Source organism: Periplaneta americana, chromosome 9 (genome assembly GCF_040183065.1).
Source record: "Periplaneta americana isolate PAMFEO1 chromosome 9, P.americana_PAMFEO1_priV1, whole genome shotgun sequence".
Classification (NCBI taxonomy): Eukaryota; Metazoa; Arthropoda; class Insecta; order Blattodea; family Blattidae; genus Periplaneta; species Periplaneta americana.
In genome coordinates, this window is record NC_091125.1 from 143799147 (window position 1) to 143818860 (window position 19714).

The 19714-nt window shown below is 34.7% G+C and overlaps 1 protein-coding gene across 3 annotated transcripts in view; it reads left to right on the forward strand.

The window, feature by feature from the left end:
- The window catches only part of dor (vacuolar protein sorting-associated protein 18 dor), a 291090-nt gene that overhangs the window by 144491 nt on the left and 126885 nt on the right, over nt 1-19714 (forward strand). For all 3 annotated transcript variants that reach the window (XM_069836074.1, XM_069836073.1, XM_069836075.1), the window contains 8 exons: nt 2198-2319; nt 3648-3833; nt 6409-6525; nt 8286-8398; nt 10365-10476; nt 12537-12713; nt 14136-14280; nt 17978-18144. In XM_069836074.1, coding sequence (XP_069692175.1) covers nt 2198-2319; nt 3648-3833; nt 6409-6525; nt 8286-8398; nt 10365-10476; nt 12537-12713; nt 14136-14280; nt 17978-18144 — 1139 coding nt within the window. The remainder of the gene's footprint in view (nt 1-2197; nt 2320-3647; nt 3834-6408; nt 6526-8285; nt 8399-10364; nt 10477-12536; nt 12714-14135; nt 14281-17977; nt 18145-19714) is intronic.

A 19714-nucleotide genomic window follows, 5' to 3' on the forward strand; every position in this document is an offset into this window, starting at 1 on the left:
CAAGAAGATACGAAACAACATTGATATGTTCGATATCAATTGAGTGTGATCCCAAAACTCGCTCAGTCCATTTGGCCATTTTTATGATTTATACATGTATATGATTATGTTTGAGATCTCTGCCATTATATTTTAATCTTGTTTTCTTCCAAAACAACGCCAATCCTTGTATAAAATTTTGTGTTATTGTGCATGTCACTTGAAAACTCGCTCAGTCTGTAGACCGATGGATAAAAAAAAAACTAGCCCAGTTCTTTCATAAAAATGGACTTAATGTGTTTTGAGATCACACTCTTTAATTTTTCTGAAAATTAGATTTGCCGAGAAAATGTAAGAACGCGAAAATAGAATATGTGTTCATTTATTATTACGATGTACCGAAGTACATATGATATTTCCGTGCAGAAATTCTGTGTCATCATATGATGAAGGATGAGTGGAAAGGAGAAAAATTCTCTCCGGCACCGGGATTTGAATCCAGGTTTTCAGCTTAACGTGCTGACACTCTATCCACTAAGCCACACCAGATTCCCATCCCGATGTCGGATCAAATCCTCTCAGTTTAAGTTCTGTTTCTTGGGTTCCCTCTAGTGGCCTACCCTCATAGATGTATGACAGTGGCACAATGTCCACACATGTGCAGAGGTGCACTCGTTATGAGTGACTAAGTTGTATATGATATGCGAAAAATAATCACGTGGTGATTTAAGACGGCGCTTATTCCATCGGATCCCAGCCGCTTAGTAGTCACTCATAACGAGTGCACCTCTGCACATGTGTGGACATTGTGCCACTGTCATACATCTATGACGCAGTGCATGAGGGTAGATCACCAGAGGGAACCCAAGAGGTGGAACTTAAACTGAGAGGATCCAATCCGACATTGGGATGGGAATCCGGTGTGGCTTAGTGGATAGAGCATCAGCACATATAGCTGAAAACCCGAGTTCAAATCCCGGTGCCGGAGAGAATTTTTCTTCATTCCACTCATCCTTCATCATATGTGTTCATTGTTAAGATGCGGTTCACTTTGAAATTCGTAGAAATTCGAAGCTGTCCATGCTTTTTTCTACCAATATTGTGTCCTTTAATGATGCTGCTACTGCTTTGGAAACAGTATAACATTTTGTAACACATCATGATGTAATTGAACAAATTATGGAAAAATTATCACAATTTGAGAGCGTAGTTTATTCCTTAGGAGTAAGTTCAAAATAACTTTTTTTTTTTTTAAATAATCACATGTTATTAAATGAATATCACACTGGAGGAACATGGTAAGTCAATTTAAAATTTTGTGGATGGAAGTTTGAAATGTATTATCAGTCAGCTTTGGCTCTAAACATCTAAAGATTTGCTACAAATAATCTTACATTCTTCACTTTGAGAATGCCAGAAGAGAAACGGAAAAAAGAAAGATCCAAAAAGACATTGATACATGACACTGTAAATTGTATGGAAATTAGAGGTTTAAAATGATGTTCAAGATGCTCAAGACAACTCTCTTTGGAAGATGATCATGAAGAAATAGCATTAGAAATAGCTGTATAATCCGGAAATATACAGGGTAAACCGTAAGTAATGTCATCAATTTCAGGGGGTTATTCTTTGAGATATTTCAAACAAAAAAGTCGAATACAATTTTGCTGGTTTTTGCTTCCCTTTCTAGACAAAAATTGTTTTATATAAAACATTTCATAGCTTGTTTTGGGAAAGCCATATTGAATTCCCAATATTCTCAGTCAATTTAAGAGAGTAGTGTATTGTGATAATAAATTATTGAAAGAATTTTATTTTTGTCCTTTAAATATGCAGAAATTAGATCCAAACAAATGTCACTTTTCATTCTGTAACGGAATTTTTCAATGTTACATTTGTTCGGATCAAATTTCTGCACATTTAAAGGACAAAACTAAAATTCTTTCTCTTAAATTGACTGAGCATATTGGGAATTCAATCAGTGGCTTTCCCAAAGCACGCTATAAAACAATTTTTATCTCGGAAAGGAAGCAAGAACGAGCAAAATTGTATTAAACTTTTTTTGTTTGAATCATCTCAAAGAATAACCCCCTGAAATTAATGTCATTCTTATAGTTCACACTGTACACATAAGTATATAGAATAATTTGCATCGTACTGTTTCTTTGTGTTAAATGAAGACATTTTACTGAAATGCTTTGCTTTTATTTTGTTTCAGAGGGCTTCCAGGAAATTCCAAGCTCTCTGAAGTACTCTAAACTTCAATTTTATTATCCCAATGCTAAAGGACTGCCAAAAACATTTGCTTGGTTGACAGAGCCTGGAATTTTCTATGGACAGGTAAGGTTCTTACTGTTTTAGTGTTTCGCCTTTTTATTAATCGAGGACAACCATTAAGTAAAAATATCTAATTCTAGACCTACAAGAAAATATGTTTATAACTAATACAACTTAGGAAAATTATGTTCCATAAAAACTTTTCGCACATTTCTATTTCATTACTCCTTACTAGTTACAAGTGAGATTTATATTGTTCTGTTCCACGAAAGTGTGAAGATTAATAACCTGCAAGCATTCTTAGCTGCCAAAATCCTTTATTCATTTCCGTAATTTACTTCCTGATGCCTCAAAAAGTCATGTATGTGAGAAGAGAAACTCTATTCATAGTACTGGATCAAGTGCGAGGCAGAAAACAATTTTTGACTTTTTTAATAAAGGGGCTCTTTAATTGGATGGAGTTACACAATAAGAGACGAAGTGCCAAAAACCTGTTTCGAAATATTGGCCATTGAAATAAATCTGTTTTTTTATAAAACATTTTATGCAAGAAGTATTATAACATTCATACTATTACAAAAAATAGCACAAATAATACCAAAAAAAGGCTAACCAGTTTTTGATAAGAGACCAGCAGTTGAATTAATATTTCAAAGCAAAATAAATAAATTAATTTTATGCAATAAACGAATTTTTGTTTATAAATAGCATCAAAATTCAGATATCGCATACTGTCTTGATTTTCTCCGAGTTAAATTAGCCTGCCATCAACAGATTTATGCAAATATCTCATTTTTTCGATTTGTCAGTTGGTCTGTTATTGCGTAACTCCAGTCATTTGATAAGACATTGTATTTGTTCTGACATTTCCTGAAAGGAAAGAAAATAAAATAACCTTTTATCCTGCATAATTACAGTATTTAATCCTTAAATTTCTTCAACAAAATTTCATGCTGATTCATACCTTTGTGTTAAAATTTAAAATATCCAAAAATGATCCATTCTCGCTATGTGTTCCTGTTTAATATGCTATTTTTATGTGGTCCCTTGAAGAGCGTCTTACCGAGGTTTTATTGTAGTTTCGTTTATTTTAATGAAGGATAGAGCTGGAACACCACAGAATCACTCTATGAGATATTTCTGAACTGTTTACTTTCTTACTTACAGCTTTTAAGATTCTTACACATAAAAAATTTCATTTGTTATAACATAAATATACTTGTTATTTTGTTGAACAAGAAAATGTAAGAAATTTTATTTGTGACTTGTGATTATAATTATTCCACACTTTTGTGGATTAGATCCATGGATTGAAATTAACAGTTTATGTTACACCATTTGTGTACTCATTTTCAAACAATAATTGACATTCTTGTATCTTAATGTTTTAGTTGGACACGAGTGGACACGATTCTGTTTTGACAAATAGCCAGCTACTGCAGTACATCCCACCAAATTCTGGTGCACCAATTGCATTTGTAATCACTGAATTTCATGCTCTGCTGCTGTATGCCGATCATGTGAAGGGCATATCACTTCTCAATCATGAGCTTGTGTTTGAGGACATCTACAATGAGGTACAGTTACTTCCAAAATGTTATTGCAGTCTAAAGGCAAAGTTTCACATCTTTTTTTCTTTTTTCATATTAACCTGAATGTGTTGACAGCAGACTTCTTTTTGTAAAAAAAAAAAAAAAAAGAGTGTTTATTTAACCCCGTGCTGGTTGCTATATGAGCATTTTACTCAGTATCAAATTCAAATGACAATCACACTAAAATGGAATGAATTACAAGTTTGTCCCTCTTTCTAACTGACTTTATAAGTGTTAGCTATTACCTGCTAGAAGAATTTTACGCGTTTGCCTGCCAGAAGTCTCCACTGTTCTATGTAGGGGTAGATATGTATGAAACTATTGCTATGAAATTAAAACTTAGGGTTAGTGTCAAAAAACCACAAATTACGATAAATTGCAGTGAACTTACACTTACACACTAATTACAGCTCACAGTTCTCAACATGTCTGCCACCCCAAAGAATGCACAAATACAAGCGATGGACCATCTCCTCGTGCACCCTCGAAAGCATTTCAGGAGTAACCATGTGTATTGTGTGAATAATCCTTTACATCAATTCTCGGATGGTGCGAGATTTATCTGGAAACATACGATCCTTAACGATTCCCCATAAAAAAAATTCCAGGGAAGTTAAGTCTGGAGATCATGGCGGCCAAGCAATTGTACCTGTGTGGCCAATCCACCTGTTAGAAACACTTTGTTAAGCAAGATTCGAACATTCCATGCATGTCGCTATTTTCTTATACCAATGCAAACACAAATGGAATAGAAATGATGCTTTGTGGTGGACACATTGTGACTAGATCGACTTCTGGCGGACAAACGTGTAACCAAATCGAGTGTATGGCACCGGGTAAGGTTCTTACTAGCAGAGATGTATAGCACAGCCAAAAATCATAAAAATTAATCAATTTTTCGAGTAATCAGTTAGTTATGGAAGACCCCGTATAAATACGATTGCATAAATTAAAATGTGCAGATGCCATTTTGACTCCGGAAGTTTTGAAGATTTGTCTATGTGACATCTTGTTTTTTGTTGTGTTAATGTAGTTGAGATCAAAATATGAAAAGAGTTTGGTAAACAAAAATTTCACCAATTAATTTTTTTTTTTTTTTTTTAATTTACGGTTTATTTAACGACGCTCGAAACTGCTGAAGTTATATCAGCGTTGGTCCCACAGGAGTTCTTTTACATGCCAGTAAATCTACTGACATGAGCCTGTCGCATTTAAGCACCAGGCTACCCAGGCCGACTTCAGCAGTTAATCATTCATATAATTATTGTTAAAAAAAATAGAAATAATTTTTTTGTGTAACTCTGCTCTACCATATATATTATCCAGTTGTTGCAGACTTTTTTATGTGGGAATTTAATATATTTAAGTTACACAATTAAATACAGTAAAACCTCGATAAGACATGCCCGCTTATTACACTATTCCATGTAATACGCTTTTTTGTCCAGTCCCTGCACATTTCATACATAACACCTTATAAAATACCCCGTTTGTTACGCTCAAGTCCTGCATAATACACTGTTTTTGTGAATATTTTCCATGTAATTTAGTATACCCCACCCTCTTGTTATGCTCTCTTATTCGACCCCTTATCTGCGTGGTTAAAGCCTACATACAGTTACAATACCCCACCCTCTTGCTAACCCTCTCTCTCAAACAACATTCCTCACTCGGCCGTAATAAAATTCTGGAAATTTTTGCTGGGCAGTTTGTTGTCCTTTTGTGTATTGAAGTGTCTGTGAATGTGATTTCAATGAGTGTTAAACGAAAAGCCCTTTCTGTGTCGAAAAAATTGGAAATCTTACGAAAGTATGATGAGAACAGTACTCTTACTCAGAAACAGCTCCCTGCTGCATTAGGAATCCCATCATCGACATTAAGGACGATAATAAAAAATCACGACTCAATCACTGCAGCTGCGACGTCGGGAGGATGTAATCGCAGAAACTGAAGTATGGTAAACATGAGGACTTGGAGAACACGCACACGGCAAACAACTATAATGGCTTTTTCTTTTTCGAAAGAATTAAGTACAGTACATATTATAAATGTCTTTGACGTGCAGTACAGTAATTACATAATGGAGTAATACCGTATTATCTTTCATGAATCATGTATTTCAATAAAGAAAAATGCTAATAGATACTGTATATAAGTCAAAATTAGTATACCCGCTTAATACGTTAATATGCATTTTACACCCGGTCCCTTGAACAGCGTCTTATCGGGATTTTACTGTAATAGGATGGCTTTGAAAGAATGTATTTTTGGTATGTAACACCTCAACTTGCATATGATAGTCATTGTAACATGTATCTTGGTCTGTAGTGAATTGAATGGCATGTGTTTCAAACATTTTCTATGAAACATGCCATATAAGATATAAATGTTTATTGAGAGGGCTGTACCTCTGAATTTGTTTGGATTGACTGTTTATGTGAACTATTTAAATTCCTCTTTTGTAGGGATTCATTTCTCGAAGTTCATACACACTTACGTATAAAATTATTTTGATTCTGTGCTTTCTCTTAAAGTGTATTTTGTTACATATATCTTACAGTCATTTGGGAAGCTGGTGAACATCGTGCAGGACCCTATCAAAGGCACACTCTGGGCATTTACAGAGAAAGCAGTATTTCGTTACAAAGTGTCACGTGAAGAGAGAAATGTCTGGCAAGTAAGTAGAAGAATCTTCAGCACATTTAAATCTACAAATGTTAAGTTTGTAATTTAAGCAATTAAATAAAAGTTCATGAAACTTATTTAATTAATTATTGCTCATTTTTAAATTAATTATGTCATTTTAAAGATAATAGTAATTTAAAATGTTGTACAAAAAATCCAGAAGAATTTGTTGTTGATAAATCAACTTAAATTTGAAAATCCACCCGTAACTCACTTGGTTATCCAACAATTTCTCACTGAAGGGAATCAAGTTTAATTTCTGGGTGAATTCTGTGAGATTTGTGTTTGATGAAATGTCTATTTGGGAGATTATTTTTGAGTACTTCAGTTTCCTTTGGCATTCTGATTAGACAATTTCTCCATTGTCATCATATAATTGAGGGGTTCACAACCAGAGTGGACCAAGTCCATCTGGAGTAGTTCTGAGACATTGAGTTTTAAAGTTCCTGGCTCACGCTTAGCAACCTTCACCTTCCATAGGAAATGCTGCCCTTTGTGGAGTAACAAATGAGTTATAGACTTTTTTTTGTTATGGCATTGAATAAATCTAAGTTTTCTTCATCCGAGATTGTATTAATCCACAAACTGATCACTGGAGGACTTGGTCCACTCTGGTTGTGAGCCCCTCAATTGTCTCGTCATTTGTGACTGTCTTTGTAGTTGGGAAAGGAGGGTAAACAGGGTAAATAGAGAGTTACAGATTGTCATTCTGTTTTTATAACCAAAGCTGAGATTATTAAACTATTTATATAGAAATATAAAAAGTGTATGTAAAGATTAATTTTTGGTCCTACAGAATATATGTTATGGTAACAATGGTTATTAGAGGAGAAATAGTCACTCCAGTGCCGGAGATCGAACCCAGGTCCTTGATTCTATGTACCAAGTGCTCTAATCACTGAGCTATGCCGAAGTTCAATCCACAGCACCAGATCGAATCCCTCTCCTCTAGTGTTTTTCCCTTTGTGGTCTGACTCCAAGTTCGACATATAGGTAGGTAGATGTCATTCAGCAAATATACAGCCCATAGGCAACATCAAAATACAAATATATAATACATTGCCTACAATAATATGGACAGATATTGAAATGAAATCAAAATAAATATACAATTACCAGACAATTAAAAAGACAGATTAAAAGTGTTAAAAAAAAGGTATCAGATCATGTTAAAATGTACAAATATGTCATTTAAATGAGGTTAAAACAATAGGATCTAAAACGTAATATTACTAAATTCATTGACACTGTGGAGTGGATTTGACATCAATGCCTTACTCACTAACCTTCTGAAAGTAAAATATGACATTTCTTTTATGTTGACATGTATTAAGTCAACTGCCATTATACAAGGAACACACTCAATTGAGTGACTTGGTGGCTGGGATTCCACAGTAATATGCACTCTTGGGCGAAGAATCTATGTAGAGATTAATATTTGGTCCTACAGAATATTTTGTTACCGTAACAGATATATTCTGTAGGATCAAAAATTAATCTTTATTGCTTTGTGAGAAAACAATAAAAGTTAGAATGAAAAGTTTCAGTAAAAGTAGTTTCCAATGATACCCTCAATGACCTATGTTCTAATTTGAAATTTCGAAGTTGACAATAGAATAACGACTATAGCTGAAACAAGATCTTAAGTTATCATTCCTTTAAAAGAGATTGTATCATTTTTGACAGTTAAAGTTAGTTCATTCAATTGTAAGGTCAGTTTGATGTGCACTATACACTGTATTCCTCTTGCAGATATATGTTGAGAAGGGCGAGTTTGAGCTCGCCAAACAGTACTGCAAGGACAATCCTGCTCATATTGACCAGGTTCTCGTCAAACAAGCTGAAATGTTCTTTAACAACAAACAGTAAGTATCACACATTTGTTTTCTCTTGTTTTATTTATCTGTATATACCAGGTGATTCACGAGGATTTACCATCACTTACGGAGCTTATTTCCAAAGACAAATAGAGAATGAAGTATTCAGAAGTATCATTTATTTAACTGGCTAGTGTTCTGAAGCTAAATATGTGTTGTTAATTGCTTTGTACAGATTTTGTTTTTCAATTTTTAACTAAAAATTACATTATTCTTACATACTGGTGCTTATCACAAAAATTGTTACAAATCATACTACTTTAGGAACTAGATTCTTTAAGTTTAATTAAGCATCCTAATGTACAATCTTGAAGAATTAACAAGAGTGGCGTGATTTGTAACAATTGTGATAAATGCGTAAGAGAAATTTAATTTTGTAGTTAAAAATCGAAAAAGAAAATTCTGTACGAAGCAGCTATGGAATTCAAAACACATTTTTAGCTTCAGAATACTAGCTAATTAAATAGTGTCTATCCATAAACCACAAAAGAAGTAAATTAAAATCATCACTACCAGTTAAGACACAGCTCTGCAGTATATATTGACTACACCCCAACTCTGGCTACTAGCAACAGGCCTATAATGAACACCGATCAAAATACCCCTCATTTCTCATGAAAAACAAGAACTGAAAAGACTACAGTGGACTATAATGGACTTCATGTTGCTACCAAACAGCTGGATACATTAAGAAGATTGATTGTTTGATTGATTGGCTAATGAAAGGTTTTAAAGGCTTTCTGTGAAACATCTTCACACTCTGTAAAACCTGAAAAACAGTATCTTATAAAAGTAAAGATAAAGCCAACCCTATGATGAGCCAGATCAGCCCAGAGGGTGGCGAGATGTTAAGGCTTCACAGACAATTGCTATTATTATTGCAGTAAGGAAGGATGTCAGTCCTATGTGCCCACCACATTTACCCCCAAGAAAATTCCCCTAGTACTCATTTCTATTAAAGGTTGAAAATCCATGACCCCATCGGGAATCGAACCCGCATCCTTCTGGCTTGCAGTGTTACGTCTTAACTGCGATGCTGCCCTGCGGCGCCCCTGTTTCTTATAACTTACTTACCTACTGGCTTTTAAGGAACCCGGAGGTTCATTGCCGCCCTCACATAAGCCCACCATTGGTCCCTATCCTGAGCAAGATTAATCCATTCTCTATCATCATATCCCACCTCCCTCAAATCCATTTTAATATTATCTTCCCATCTACGTCTCGACTCCCTAAAGGTCTTTTTGCCTGCGGCCTCCCATCTAACACTATATGCATTTCTGGATTCGCCCATACGTGCTACATGCCCTGCCCATCTCAAACTTCTGGATTTAATGTTCCTAATTATGTCAGGTGAAGAATACAATGCGTGCAGTTCTGTGTTGTGTAACTTTCTCCATTCTCCTGTAACTTCATCCCTCTTAGCCCCAAATATTTTCCTAAGCACTTCATTCTCAAACACCCTTAATCTCTGTTCCTCTCTCAAAGTGAGAGTCCAAGTTTCACAACCATACAGAACAACTGGTAATATAACTGTTTTATAAATTCTAACTTTCAGATTTTTCGACAGCAGACTGGACGATAAAAAGTTTCTTATAACAATCAGACTAATTAATCATGTTGGGTTAATCATATGTATTTCTGAATTTATTAAAGATGTGTGTAAGGAATGCATTTGATGACATAAAACAGTACTTGTACTTCCCTTCTTCCCTAAAGAAGTATGCTCGGGATGTCAAATGTCCTGTTTCTGTTATTTCTTTATGATACAATATAAAAACACAGAAACGTTGCCTCCATTGTATATTTTTAATTTTGTCTTGTATTTGAAATTCTGAGATGGCATAGAAGTAGTTTTATGATATTGAATGCACTTATATGGAAATTCAGTTTTGCTGTATTTTTCGAAGACTGGTTTTATTTAAGAAATTATTGAGACAGTCATATTTGTTTTGAGGTATGAGAAGAGTGCTGTGCATTACGCAGAAACACAGTCATCATTTGAAGAGATTGCTCTCAAGTTCTTGCAAGTGTGGCAGATTGAGGCATTGAAAACATTCCTGAAAAAGGTGAGTGTACATACAGTATATGTGTGATGGTACAGTGTTTATCACAGTGTTTAATTAACTAAAAAGCTCAGAACCACTGTGTTGTAAACTACGAATTAGCACATTATTATTACAAGGTCCATAATACAGTTCGGGCAGCTTAAAAGTCCCGAAACATTGCTCATCCGGTTGGCAGCCTGAGCCCCTGAGCATTCCCTTCCATGAAATCAGGGCTCTCTTCCTGCCTGCAGTCAGTCGTGAGTGAGATTTCATTAGAGAGTACAATAGTGTTGTGCAATGTCGTCGTATATTCATCTTGAAGACATATATTATGGAGTTCGGGCTACCAACTGACCAAGTAGTGTTTTGGGACTTTTAAACTGCCAACATTGTACTGTAGCCCATGCCAGTGGTGTACGCAGAATTTTATCAAGGGAAGGAGTCATTATTAAAATTGTTTACAATTTACATTATCATTATTTTAAATTTTGTATATTATTATTATTATTATTATTATTATTATTATTATTATTATTATTACTACTACTACTACTACTACTACTACTACTTACAAATGGCTTTTAAGAAACCCGGAGGTTCATTGCTGCCCTTACATAAGCCCACCATCGGTCCCTATCCTGAGCAAGATTAATCCAGTCTCTAACATCATATCCCACCTCCCTCAAATCCATTTTAATATTATCCTCCCATCTACGTCTCGGCCTCCCCAAAGTTTTTATTATCTCGGTTATTCTCCCACACGCTATTAACATCTAACTCTTCCTCAGCTTCATCGGAAAGTTGCTAAAGCAGGAAACCTATTTGAAATTTCGACCTGATAATGTTGCTTAGATTATTATTATTATTATTATTATTATTATTATTATTATTATTATTATTATTATTATTATTATGTAACGGTATATTTATTAATATTATGCTATGTTCTAATAGAACATATTCATGAATATCCTTATAAAATCTTTAGAACCTAATTCTATTCACAGTCATCGAATTTTAACAAATTTTAACTTGTGTTTAATTTTCGATAATAAAAAAAAATTGTATTTGATACGTAAGACACTTTTACGATTGCGTAGACATATCAAAGAACCTGGAACGATAATGTGGAGTTTATATTAAAGGTTCTATCCATCCTTCATCATATGATAACGCAGAATTCCTGCACGGAAATAACATATGTACTTCGGTACATCATAATAAAATTAATCATAATGCTTATTATAATGTATATTGTTTAAAAAGTGACTTGTTTGAGCTGAAGAAATTCTTATAACACAAGTATGAGCAATGACATTGCTTTACTTTAGATGGTTTACATATGTACAAGAAGAGTGTAAATAAAAATACTAGAAATGATTTATAATTTATTATTATTTATTTAATCTGACAGGATTAAGCCATAAGGCCTTCTCTTCCATCCCACCAGATAGCACATATGAATACAAAAAAGAAATACAGACACTGGTGAAAATAATACAAATTAAATTAAGCCCTATAGAGGGTCAAGAGGGTCAAAAGACCTGTAAAAATTTATTATGGAGAAGAAACTATTTTGTGTGTGTAATATATATATATATATATATATATATATATATATATATATTACAGATTGATTTCAAAATCTCCAGTCATTGATTGTAGTTAGGTAGGATGCATATTTTGCGGGCTAGAGGGCCGTGGTCTGTCGGTGTTACAACCAAACGTTTCGTCCACTGCTCCGGTGGACATCACCGACAGACCACGGCCCTCTAGCCCGGAAAATACGCATCCTATCAACGCTGGCCGTGAAAGCCTACAGTCCAAGATTAGTCATTGTAGTATAAATCTAAAGGACAGTGAGGACCCTGGCACGATTGAAAAGTTGACTTTGTCTCAGGTCAAATGAGAGAAGGAGGCCTATCTTAAATAAATTGATGATGATGATAACGACAGCGAGGACGATGACGAGAACAATGACGACGAGGACGATAAGGACGACAATGATGATGATAATGTTATGAATTTTATATGTCTAAAAATGTATGGGAAAAAGAAGTAAATTTTACTTTCTATTTCAGAAATTAGAAGGCTTAAGAATTCAGGACAAGACGCAAATAACAATGATTGTCATCTGGGTGATAGAATTGTTTTTAAATCAGTTGGGATCATTGAGAGACGAAGGCAAGGAGAACACAACTGAATACATTACTTTACAGAAGGAGCTTGATTCGTTTCTTGCACGTCCACAGGTTATAGTAAGTAATGCTCAACATTATTTTACAGTTGAAAGTGGCGGATTTCAAAATACAAGATTGTGAGATATGTAGTGTAATATGGCAAAAATTAACATTAGTTATCTTGTCAGAATATTCGTGTGTATTTTTACTTCCTTGTATAAGAAAGCTTAAAAAATGAGTGTCTCGAGGATGACACATACTTTCTGTCATAAGTTTTACACATGATTGATATCACTGTTCATATTTTATTTATTTCTTAAACAGTTATTCATTGGACATGATAAATGCATTCATTTATTATGTGCATAAATAAGAAGATGAATTTTCGTTCTCTGAAATGCATTGCACACAATATATCAGTACTTCATTTACTATTCCAAAAGGAAAGCATTTCATATCATTTGTAAGTTGTAAGTTTTAAGGAGATATTTTTAATTTTACAAAAATATACATAATATATGTGTAGACCTACGTGTATGTAATTATTTCTAAATTGCTTTTGTATTTACGAAAAATCGGCATTTAAAAATACTACGGGCCCTATAATGTAAAACTAGGTAGTGGTTTATTATGAGTCTCTGAAACATTTCTTTTTATTCCAAACCTCTAATATATTGCTTCAGTGGCTCTCACTTTTGTAATAGATGTTCTTACAACCGTGCAATAATCCTCTTAACAGTAAGGCCCGTGGCTCTACCTTTCAACCTTAACATTGGAAGGATTAGGACTTTGACAAAATTTGCAATGGAAATTAGAAATAAACCGCGTATATAATAAATATTTTTTTCAAATTTTCAGAAATTTTCAAGATTTCAAAAATTTTCAAAATTTTTTTAAATTTCAGAAATTTATCTAAATGAAAAATATTATTCAAATTTTCAAACAATAAAAAAAAAAAACTATAATTAATTTCTCTTAGGAAAGCGTTTATCTGCCCCTCCCTCTCATATCTCATTTGTTGGACAGAAGAGTAATAAAAAAGTTATTTAAAATATGATAAAAGTTTAAAAAATAAAATACTTCAAAAACTTCACTGTGTTAAAATAATGGTACAGTAGTTAAGAAGTTAATTTACCTTGTTATGCACATACGGCCATTTCGGAAAGGGATGTGAGAAATTTGAGAATTTTGCTTGTGTTATTAATTGCTTGAATGTTGTAAGACTCTTTTGTATGTCATAGACCTAGCATGACATAGAACTCCCAGTTTTACTTTCTTACCAGACTTTTCATCCAAAAAATTAATTGCTTCCAGCGAGGTTTGAACTATGATACTTGGGTATGCTAATGTTGTTTGATCCATGTGTGTTGATCACAGTATACATACAAATCATTAACGTACATATTCGATCATTATTTCCATTGCATGCTAATAAATATTTAAGTAATATTCGTTTGGAGTTCATAATTTTTAACTTAAATATATCGATCTTTTTTGCAGGAATGTGTGAAGAACAATAAAGGAACAGTCTACGATTTGATGGCAAGTCATGGTGACAAACAAAATCTCATTAAATTGACCATTATCAACAAAGACTTTGAACGAGTTATTCGTCACCATATTTACAAGAACAACTATCTTGAAGGTACAGAAAATATTGAATTTTAGTCTCTATATTGTTAATGCATTCTGAGAGAGTCTTTGTCATGTCATGATTTGAGTGTGTGTATGCGTGCACATGATACCACCTTTGTTTATCACAAATTGTACCATGATGATGGTATTGGCAGCGACAATTAATGGAATAATGGTGGTATGATATCGAAAAATGACATTTCGCATGCTTGTGCCCGAACATCGTCTTTTTCCACTTCAAGTTCTTGTTAGTCTTACTGAGATCTGAACTCAGATCTTTGAAATGAGAAACTCATACTATATCATTGTTCTTGACATTACACCTGGCCACTGGCATAGTTCAGGTGGTAGCATGTTTCCTGCTCATACGGGCGTTGGTTCGATTCCCATTTGGGCTGATTATCTGGTTTGATTTTCCCCAACTCTAAGTGTATCACTATCTCATCACTTTATCACTTAAGTAGTCACTGCATGAGTCATATGCTCTGTCATTTTATCAGTAGCAAAACCAGAAAGACTATTTAGCTTCCACTTGAACAGAACATTTTACGTTAAAATAACTGCTGAAGCTTTCCTGGCGACGTGATAATTCGAAATTTTCTCGGGCTTCCAGCCAGGTCATGAGTTGGTGATCCACCGACGTTTCGAGGATGTTCATCTTCCTCATCTTCAGGGTTAAATGATATCTAAGGGTACCCAGCTCCTTAATTTATAGTGCCAGAGGGAGGAGTCAGCCGAGGAGCTGTGCGCCGATTGGTTCTTATTAGTGCAGACCGCGGCGAGAACGCGGCCGACGTGTCGTCTTGCTTTGTGCTGTTCGGCTGAATGACCTTGGGTCTCCAACTAAGCGCGGCATGGGCACCGGTTATTAAATTTCTCACCGCCCAGACAACGGGCCGTCATCAGCGGAGGACACATAAGAACTCGTCCGCCGAGCCCACCGTGAGACCCAAGGTCATTCAGCCGAACAGCACAAAGCAAGACGACACGTCGGCCGCATTCTCGCCGTGGTCCGCACTAATAAGAACCAATTGGCGCACAGTTCCTCGGCTGACTCCTCCCTCTGGCACTATAAATTAAGGAGCTGGGTACCCTTAGATATCATTTAATCCTGAAGATGAGGAAGATGAACATCCTCGAAACGTCGGTGGATCACCAACTCATGACCTGGCTGGAAGCCCGAGAAAATTTCGAATTATTTTACGTTAAATTAAAAATTTATTTTGGTAGCGTGGTAATGAATAAGTTTTCGAAACAAAACGGTGTAAACTTTTTGTGTTACTGTATGTCCTTCTTGCAAAAATTCAGTTAAATTGTTTTACGAAGGTTGGGGCATAAGTCATGGCAACTATTTTTTGTATGAGAATCCGAGTGTCGGTAGAAAATGTGAAATATATAGACGGAAGGACAAAGAATAGACGAAATGTATGGAAATTTAACAACACGCCAACATTTTGCTCATGTTTATTACAGTCGTTGCCATAACATTACAAGGTTCCTGTGCCAGAATCATTACAGCACACATACCTGTTCTAAAGGCCCTCAAAGTAGCTACCCACCTCGTGACTGTCCAGTATGGAAGGACATTATTCCCAACAGCTTCTACCAACTTTCTGTGGCATTTTTGATATATGAGTATTGTTCAACATGGTTTACATCCATTCTGCACTGCGCTACACTGACAACTGATTTAACATTAGTGTCTGTTCCATTGTGGACACACACTATGACTGCACAGCTTCCATGCGACATACCAAGAAAAAAATAATTGCCGTGACTTATGTTCCAACCCTCGTAAAAATAAACTTTTTTTATAAACAAAATTTTTAATTTGGCTATAACTTAATAATCCACCATAAAAGAATAAGAGAATATTCAGAAATATAAAATAAATCTTGATTTAAAAAAAAAAATTGAAGTGTTATGCTTTTTGTGCCTTTCAGTATATTATCATTCAGTAGGCCTATACCCGTACAATGTAATCAATTTCGTTTCAAATCTCGTAATTGTTATAATTAGAGAGCGGAATTTAGGCAAAAACCTATTTTTTTCCTTGATACATACAGGCTTGAGATTTAATATTTACATTTTTCATGGAAATATAGGTATAAATAAAGGGGTTTTATAGTGCCTAAAAATGCCTATTTCGACGTTAGTGCCTATTTTTAAGTTTTTCTTTTAATTTTTGCATCATTTTTCGTAACTTTTACTGTTTTTGTTAACATCCTGTACCGTTTATATTCCAACTCCTTCCTAGCAGTGAACAACACAATAGAGAAGTACCTCTGGGCCACCCCTTCTCATTCTTACAATATTTCAATCCTAAAATTCCAACTTTCAGTCGGCCTGGGTAGCACAGTCGGTATAGCGCTGACCTTCTGTTCTCGAGGTTGCTGATTTGATTCCGGCCCAGGTCAATGGCATGTAAGTACGCTTAAATGCAACAGCCTCATGTCAGTAAATTTACTGGCATATTTTTTTTTTTTTTTATCCAATGCCACCAGGTTGTCTTTTCGACATTTCTGGTCTTCTCTCCTGGCTGTGGCTTAGTTGTAATTTTGAGGTTGGGGTGCCTGGAAGGCGGAGTTACATTACCCCGATGATGTGATAGAATGATCATAATTATGTGGTGCCAGGAGAGGTCTTAAATCTAAACTTAACCTAAATTCCAGACCATGGACGAACACAGGAATAATCCCCTTTTAAGGAAAAATTCCTGTGCTCTAACCGGGAATCGAACCCGGGACCTCATGAACTATAGCCAGAAGCTCTGACCACTAGACCATGAGGCTGGTCAATTACTGGCATATAAAAGAACTCCTGCGGGACAAATTATTATTATTATTATTATTATTATTATTATTATTATTATTATTATTATTATTATTATTTTAAAAATATATAATACACTAGCATTACCCACCCTTCTATACGGAAGCGAGATTTGGACATTAAAGAAAAAAGACATGAACAGAATCAAAGCAACGGAAATGAAATTTTTCAGGAGAACAGCAGGATATACTCTTTTAGACCGAAAAAGGAATGAAGAAATTTTAGAACAATTAGAAGTAGAGTCAGTAGAAGAAAAAATCACCAGATACAAATTCAATTGGCTAGATCATGTAAGAAGAATGGAAAATTCAAGAATCCCAAAAATTATGATGCAATATAAACCTAGAGGACATCGTCGACCAGGAAGACCGTTAAGAAGACTGCTAGATGGGGCCGAAACAGGTCTACAGAGGCCTAATTCGTGAAGGATGATGATGATTATTATTATTATTTTTATTATTATTATACCTTCCTCTGTCTGTCAGCAATTTAACACAAACTCGCTGGACCCGAATAAGCATTCTGTTACATTCCAAAACTGATAACAACCCTTTTCTTTTTCCTCACCATTTGTAACTACATCAGTGAGCGACACAATAGCCACAATACGTGCTGATCATCTACTGTGAAGCAAACCATGAAAATGTGATTGGTGAATAAAAAACACTCTTATATTAGTGACATTCTTTAACAAAAAAAAAGCCTATTTTTTATTTTATAGAGCCTAAATAAAGGAGTTTGAGCCTATTTTAGATGCCTAAAATGCCACTTTTTAGGGCCTAAAATTCCGCTCTCTAGTTATAATTAAAATGTGGCTTATGTGACCTGTAGAGTGAGCTAGTGCTTTGATATTAATAATATTTTTCTTATTGCAGCTCTGGATGTATTAAAGAGCCAGAATAGGAAAGAACTTTTCTACGCATTTGCACCTTCCCTTATGCCATTTGTGCCCAAGCAGATGGTTAACGCTCTCATCAGCCAAGGACGGAGTTTGAATCCTTCCAGTTTGATACCTGCGCTTGTTACTCTGGATGATGACCAAGTGAGTAAAAGTGTCTGTAGAGTAAAGTAATTTTGTTTTATTTTGTGTATTCGTAGCAGTACAGAAGTTGATACAGGATTCTTGGCTACAGAGCCCACCTATAACTCAGACAGTTGATAGAAGTGTCTCCAAAACGGAATAACTTTGAAATGCAGGCATGCCGTGCTAAATTTGTGCTTGAGGTTGGTAACTTTTTTTGAACAAAATACGGAAGACTAAGAAACCGAAAAAATTTCAGGTAAAAAATTGAAAAATTATTCAATTATTCAGTTACTAAACAATAACTTTATTCTACACTTTCGCAGCTATGCTGAATCAAAAGTATTTTGAGGCAATATTTTGCTCACATAATAGTTTTTCATAATTTTCAACGAATTATAAAAATTACCTGCATGAATAATTGAAGTTGACTGTAATTTGCATTTCTGATTTGATTAGATGTGTCATGCTTCTGTTTCGAACATCTGTCCAGTGGACAGTGTCCACTTACTGTTCATGGGAGAAAACACTCTCTATGTATGAGCATTATTATCTGGCAGCATTGAAACCAATTTGTGGCAAGCATTACCTTCTACAGAGATATTGTAATGCATCTCTAGAACGACATATTCATTCACGGCAAAATTAAATGTTTGATATAATGATATTTATTGTTTGCAAAAATAAGGAAAGAGAATGCTCGAAGAGAAGAAAAACACGGAAACCGGGACAGTGTTGAAAATTATGACAAAATACAGGAGATTCTGGGAAATATGGGAGGGTTGGCAACCCTTTGTGCTAGACAGAGTAGTTTTGAGCATGTATTTTCTGAGTACTGGTACTTAAGTTACCACTGCATTCTCATTCCATGCATTGTAGTGTCATTATCATTCTACATCAACATAATTTCAAAATAGTTGAAGAGGGATGTTAAGCAAATAATTGCCAAATACAAAAGACGATTATGATGACTATTACACTTTTACTACGTCATACTACTTTTGACCAATAAAACGGTATGAAAGGACGTGTTTCAACCAATCATGGCTGTTTATCACTACAATTTTATTACTTCCCTAGCATTTGTTTGTTTTTATCACTGCCTAGCATTTGTTTCTTTGTTTGCCAACATTTCAAAATGCAAATTCTTTACAGTACTATAAAACATGCTTTGCGATCGTCATTTGTTTACCGCATAGATAGTCAACTGAAAATGGCTACTCTGTTCAAACGTTTTGATAAAGCTAACGTTAATGAAATAGAATTTCAGTAAGTCAATTAATATTTTATTTTATTAGAGTACTTTATTTCTTCCAATCTTTATATACTTTCTTCTAATCGTGTAATAGTCAATTAAATCCTATCGAGTTTTGATTTTGTCCAGATAAATCAAAACCTGTAGTGAGATTATTGTTGATAAAATAATATCACTCTTCTTTTCTTATTCTTCTTATATTTGCCCAGTTATTATTGAGTACACGACATTCATAGAGATTTTTGCATCCACAATTTTTCACTGCAGCTATGATACCAAGTTTGCCATTAGATATTTTTCATAATATTTCTTCTATTGGAGACGTAAAGGGACTTT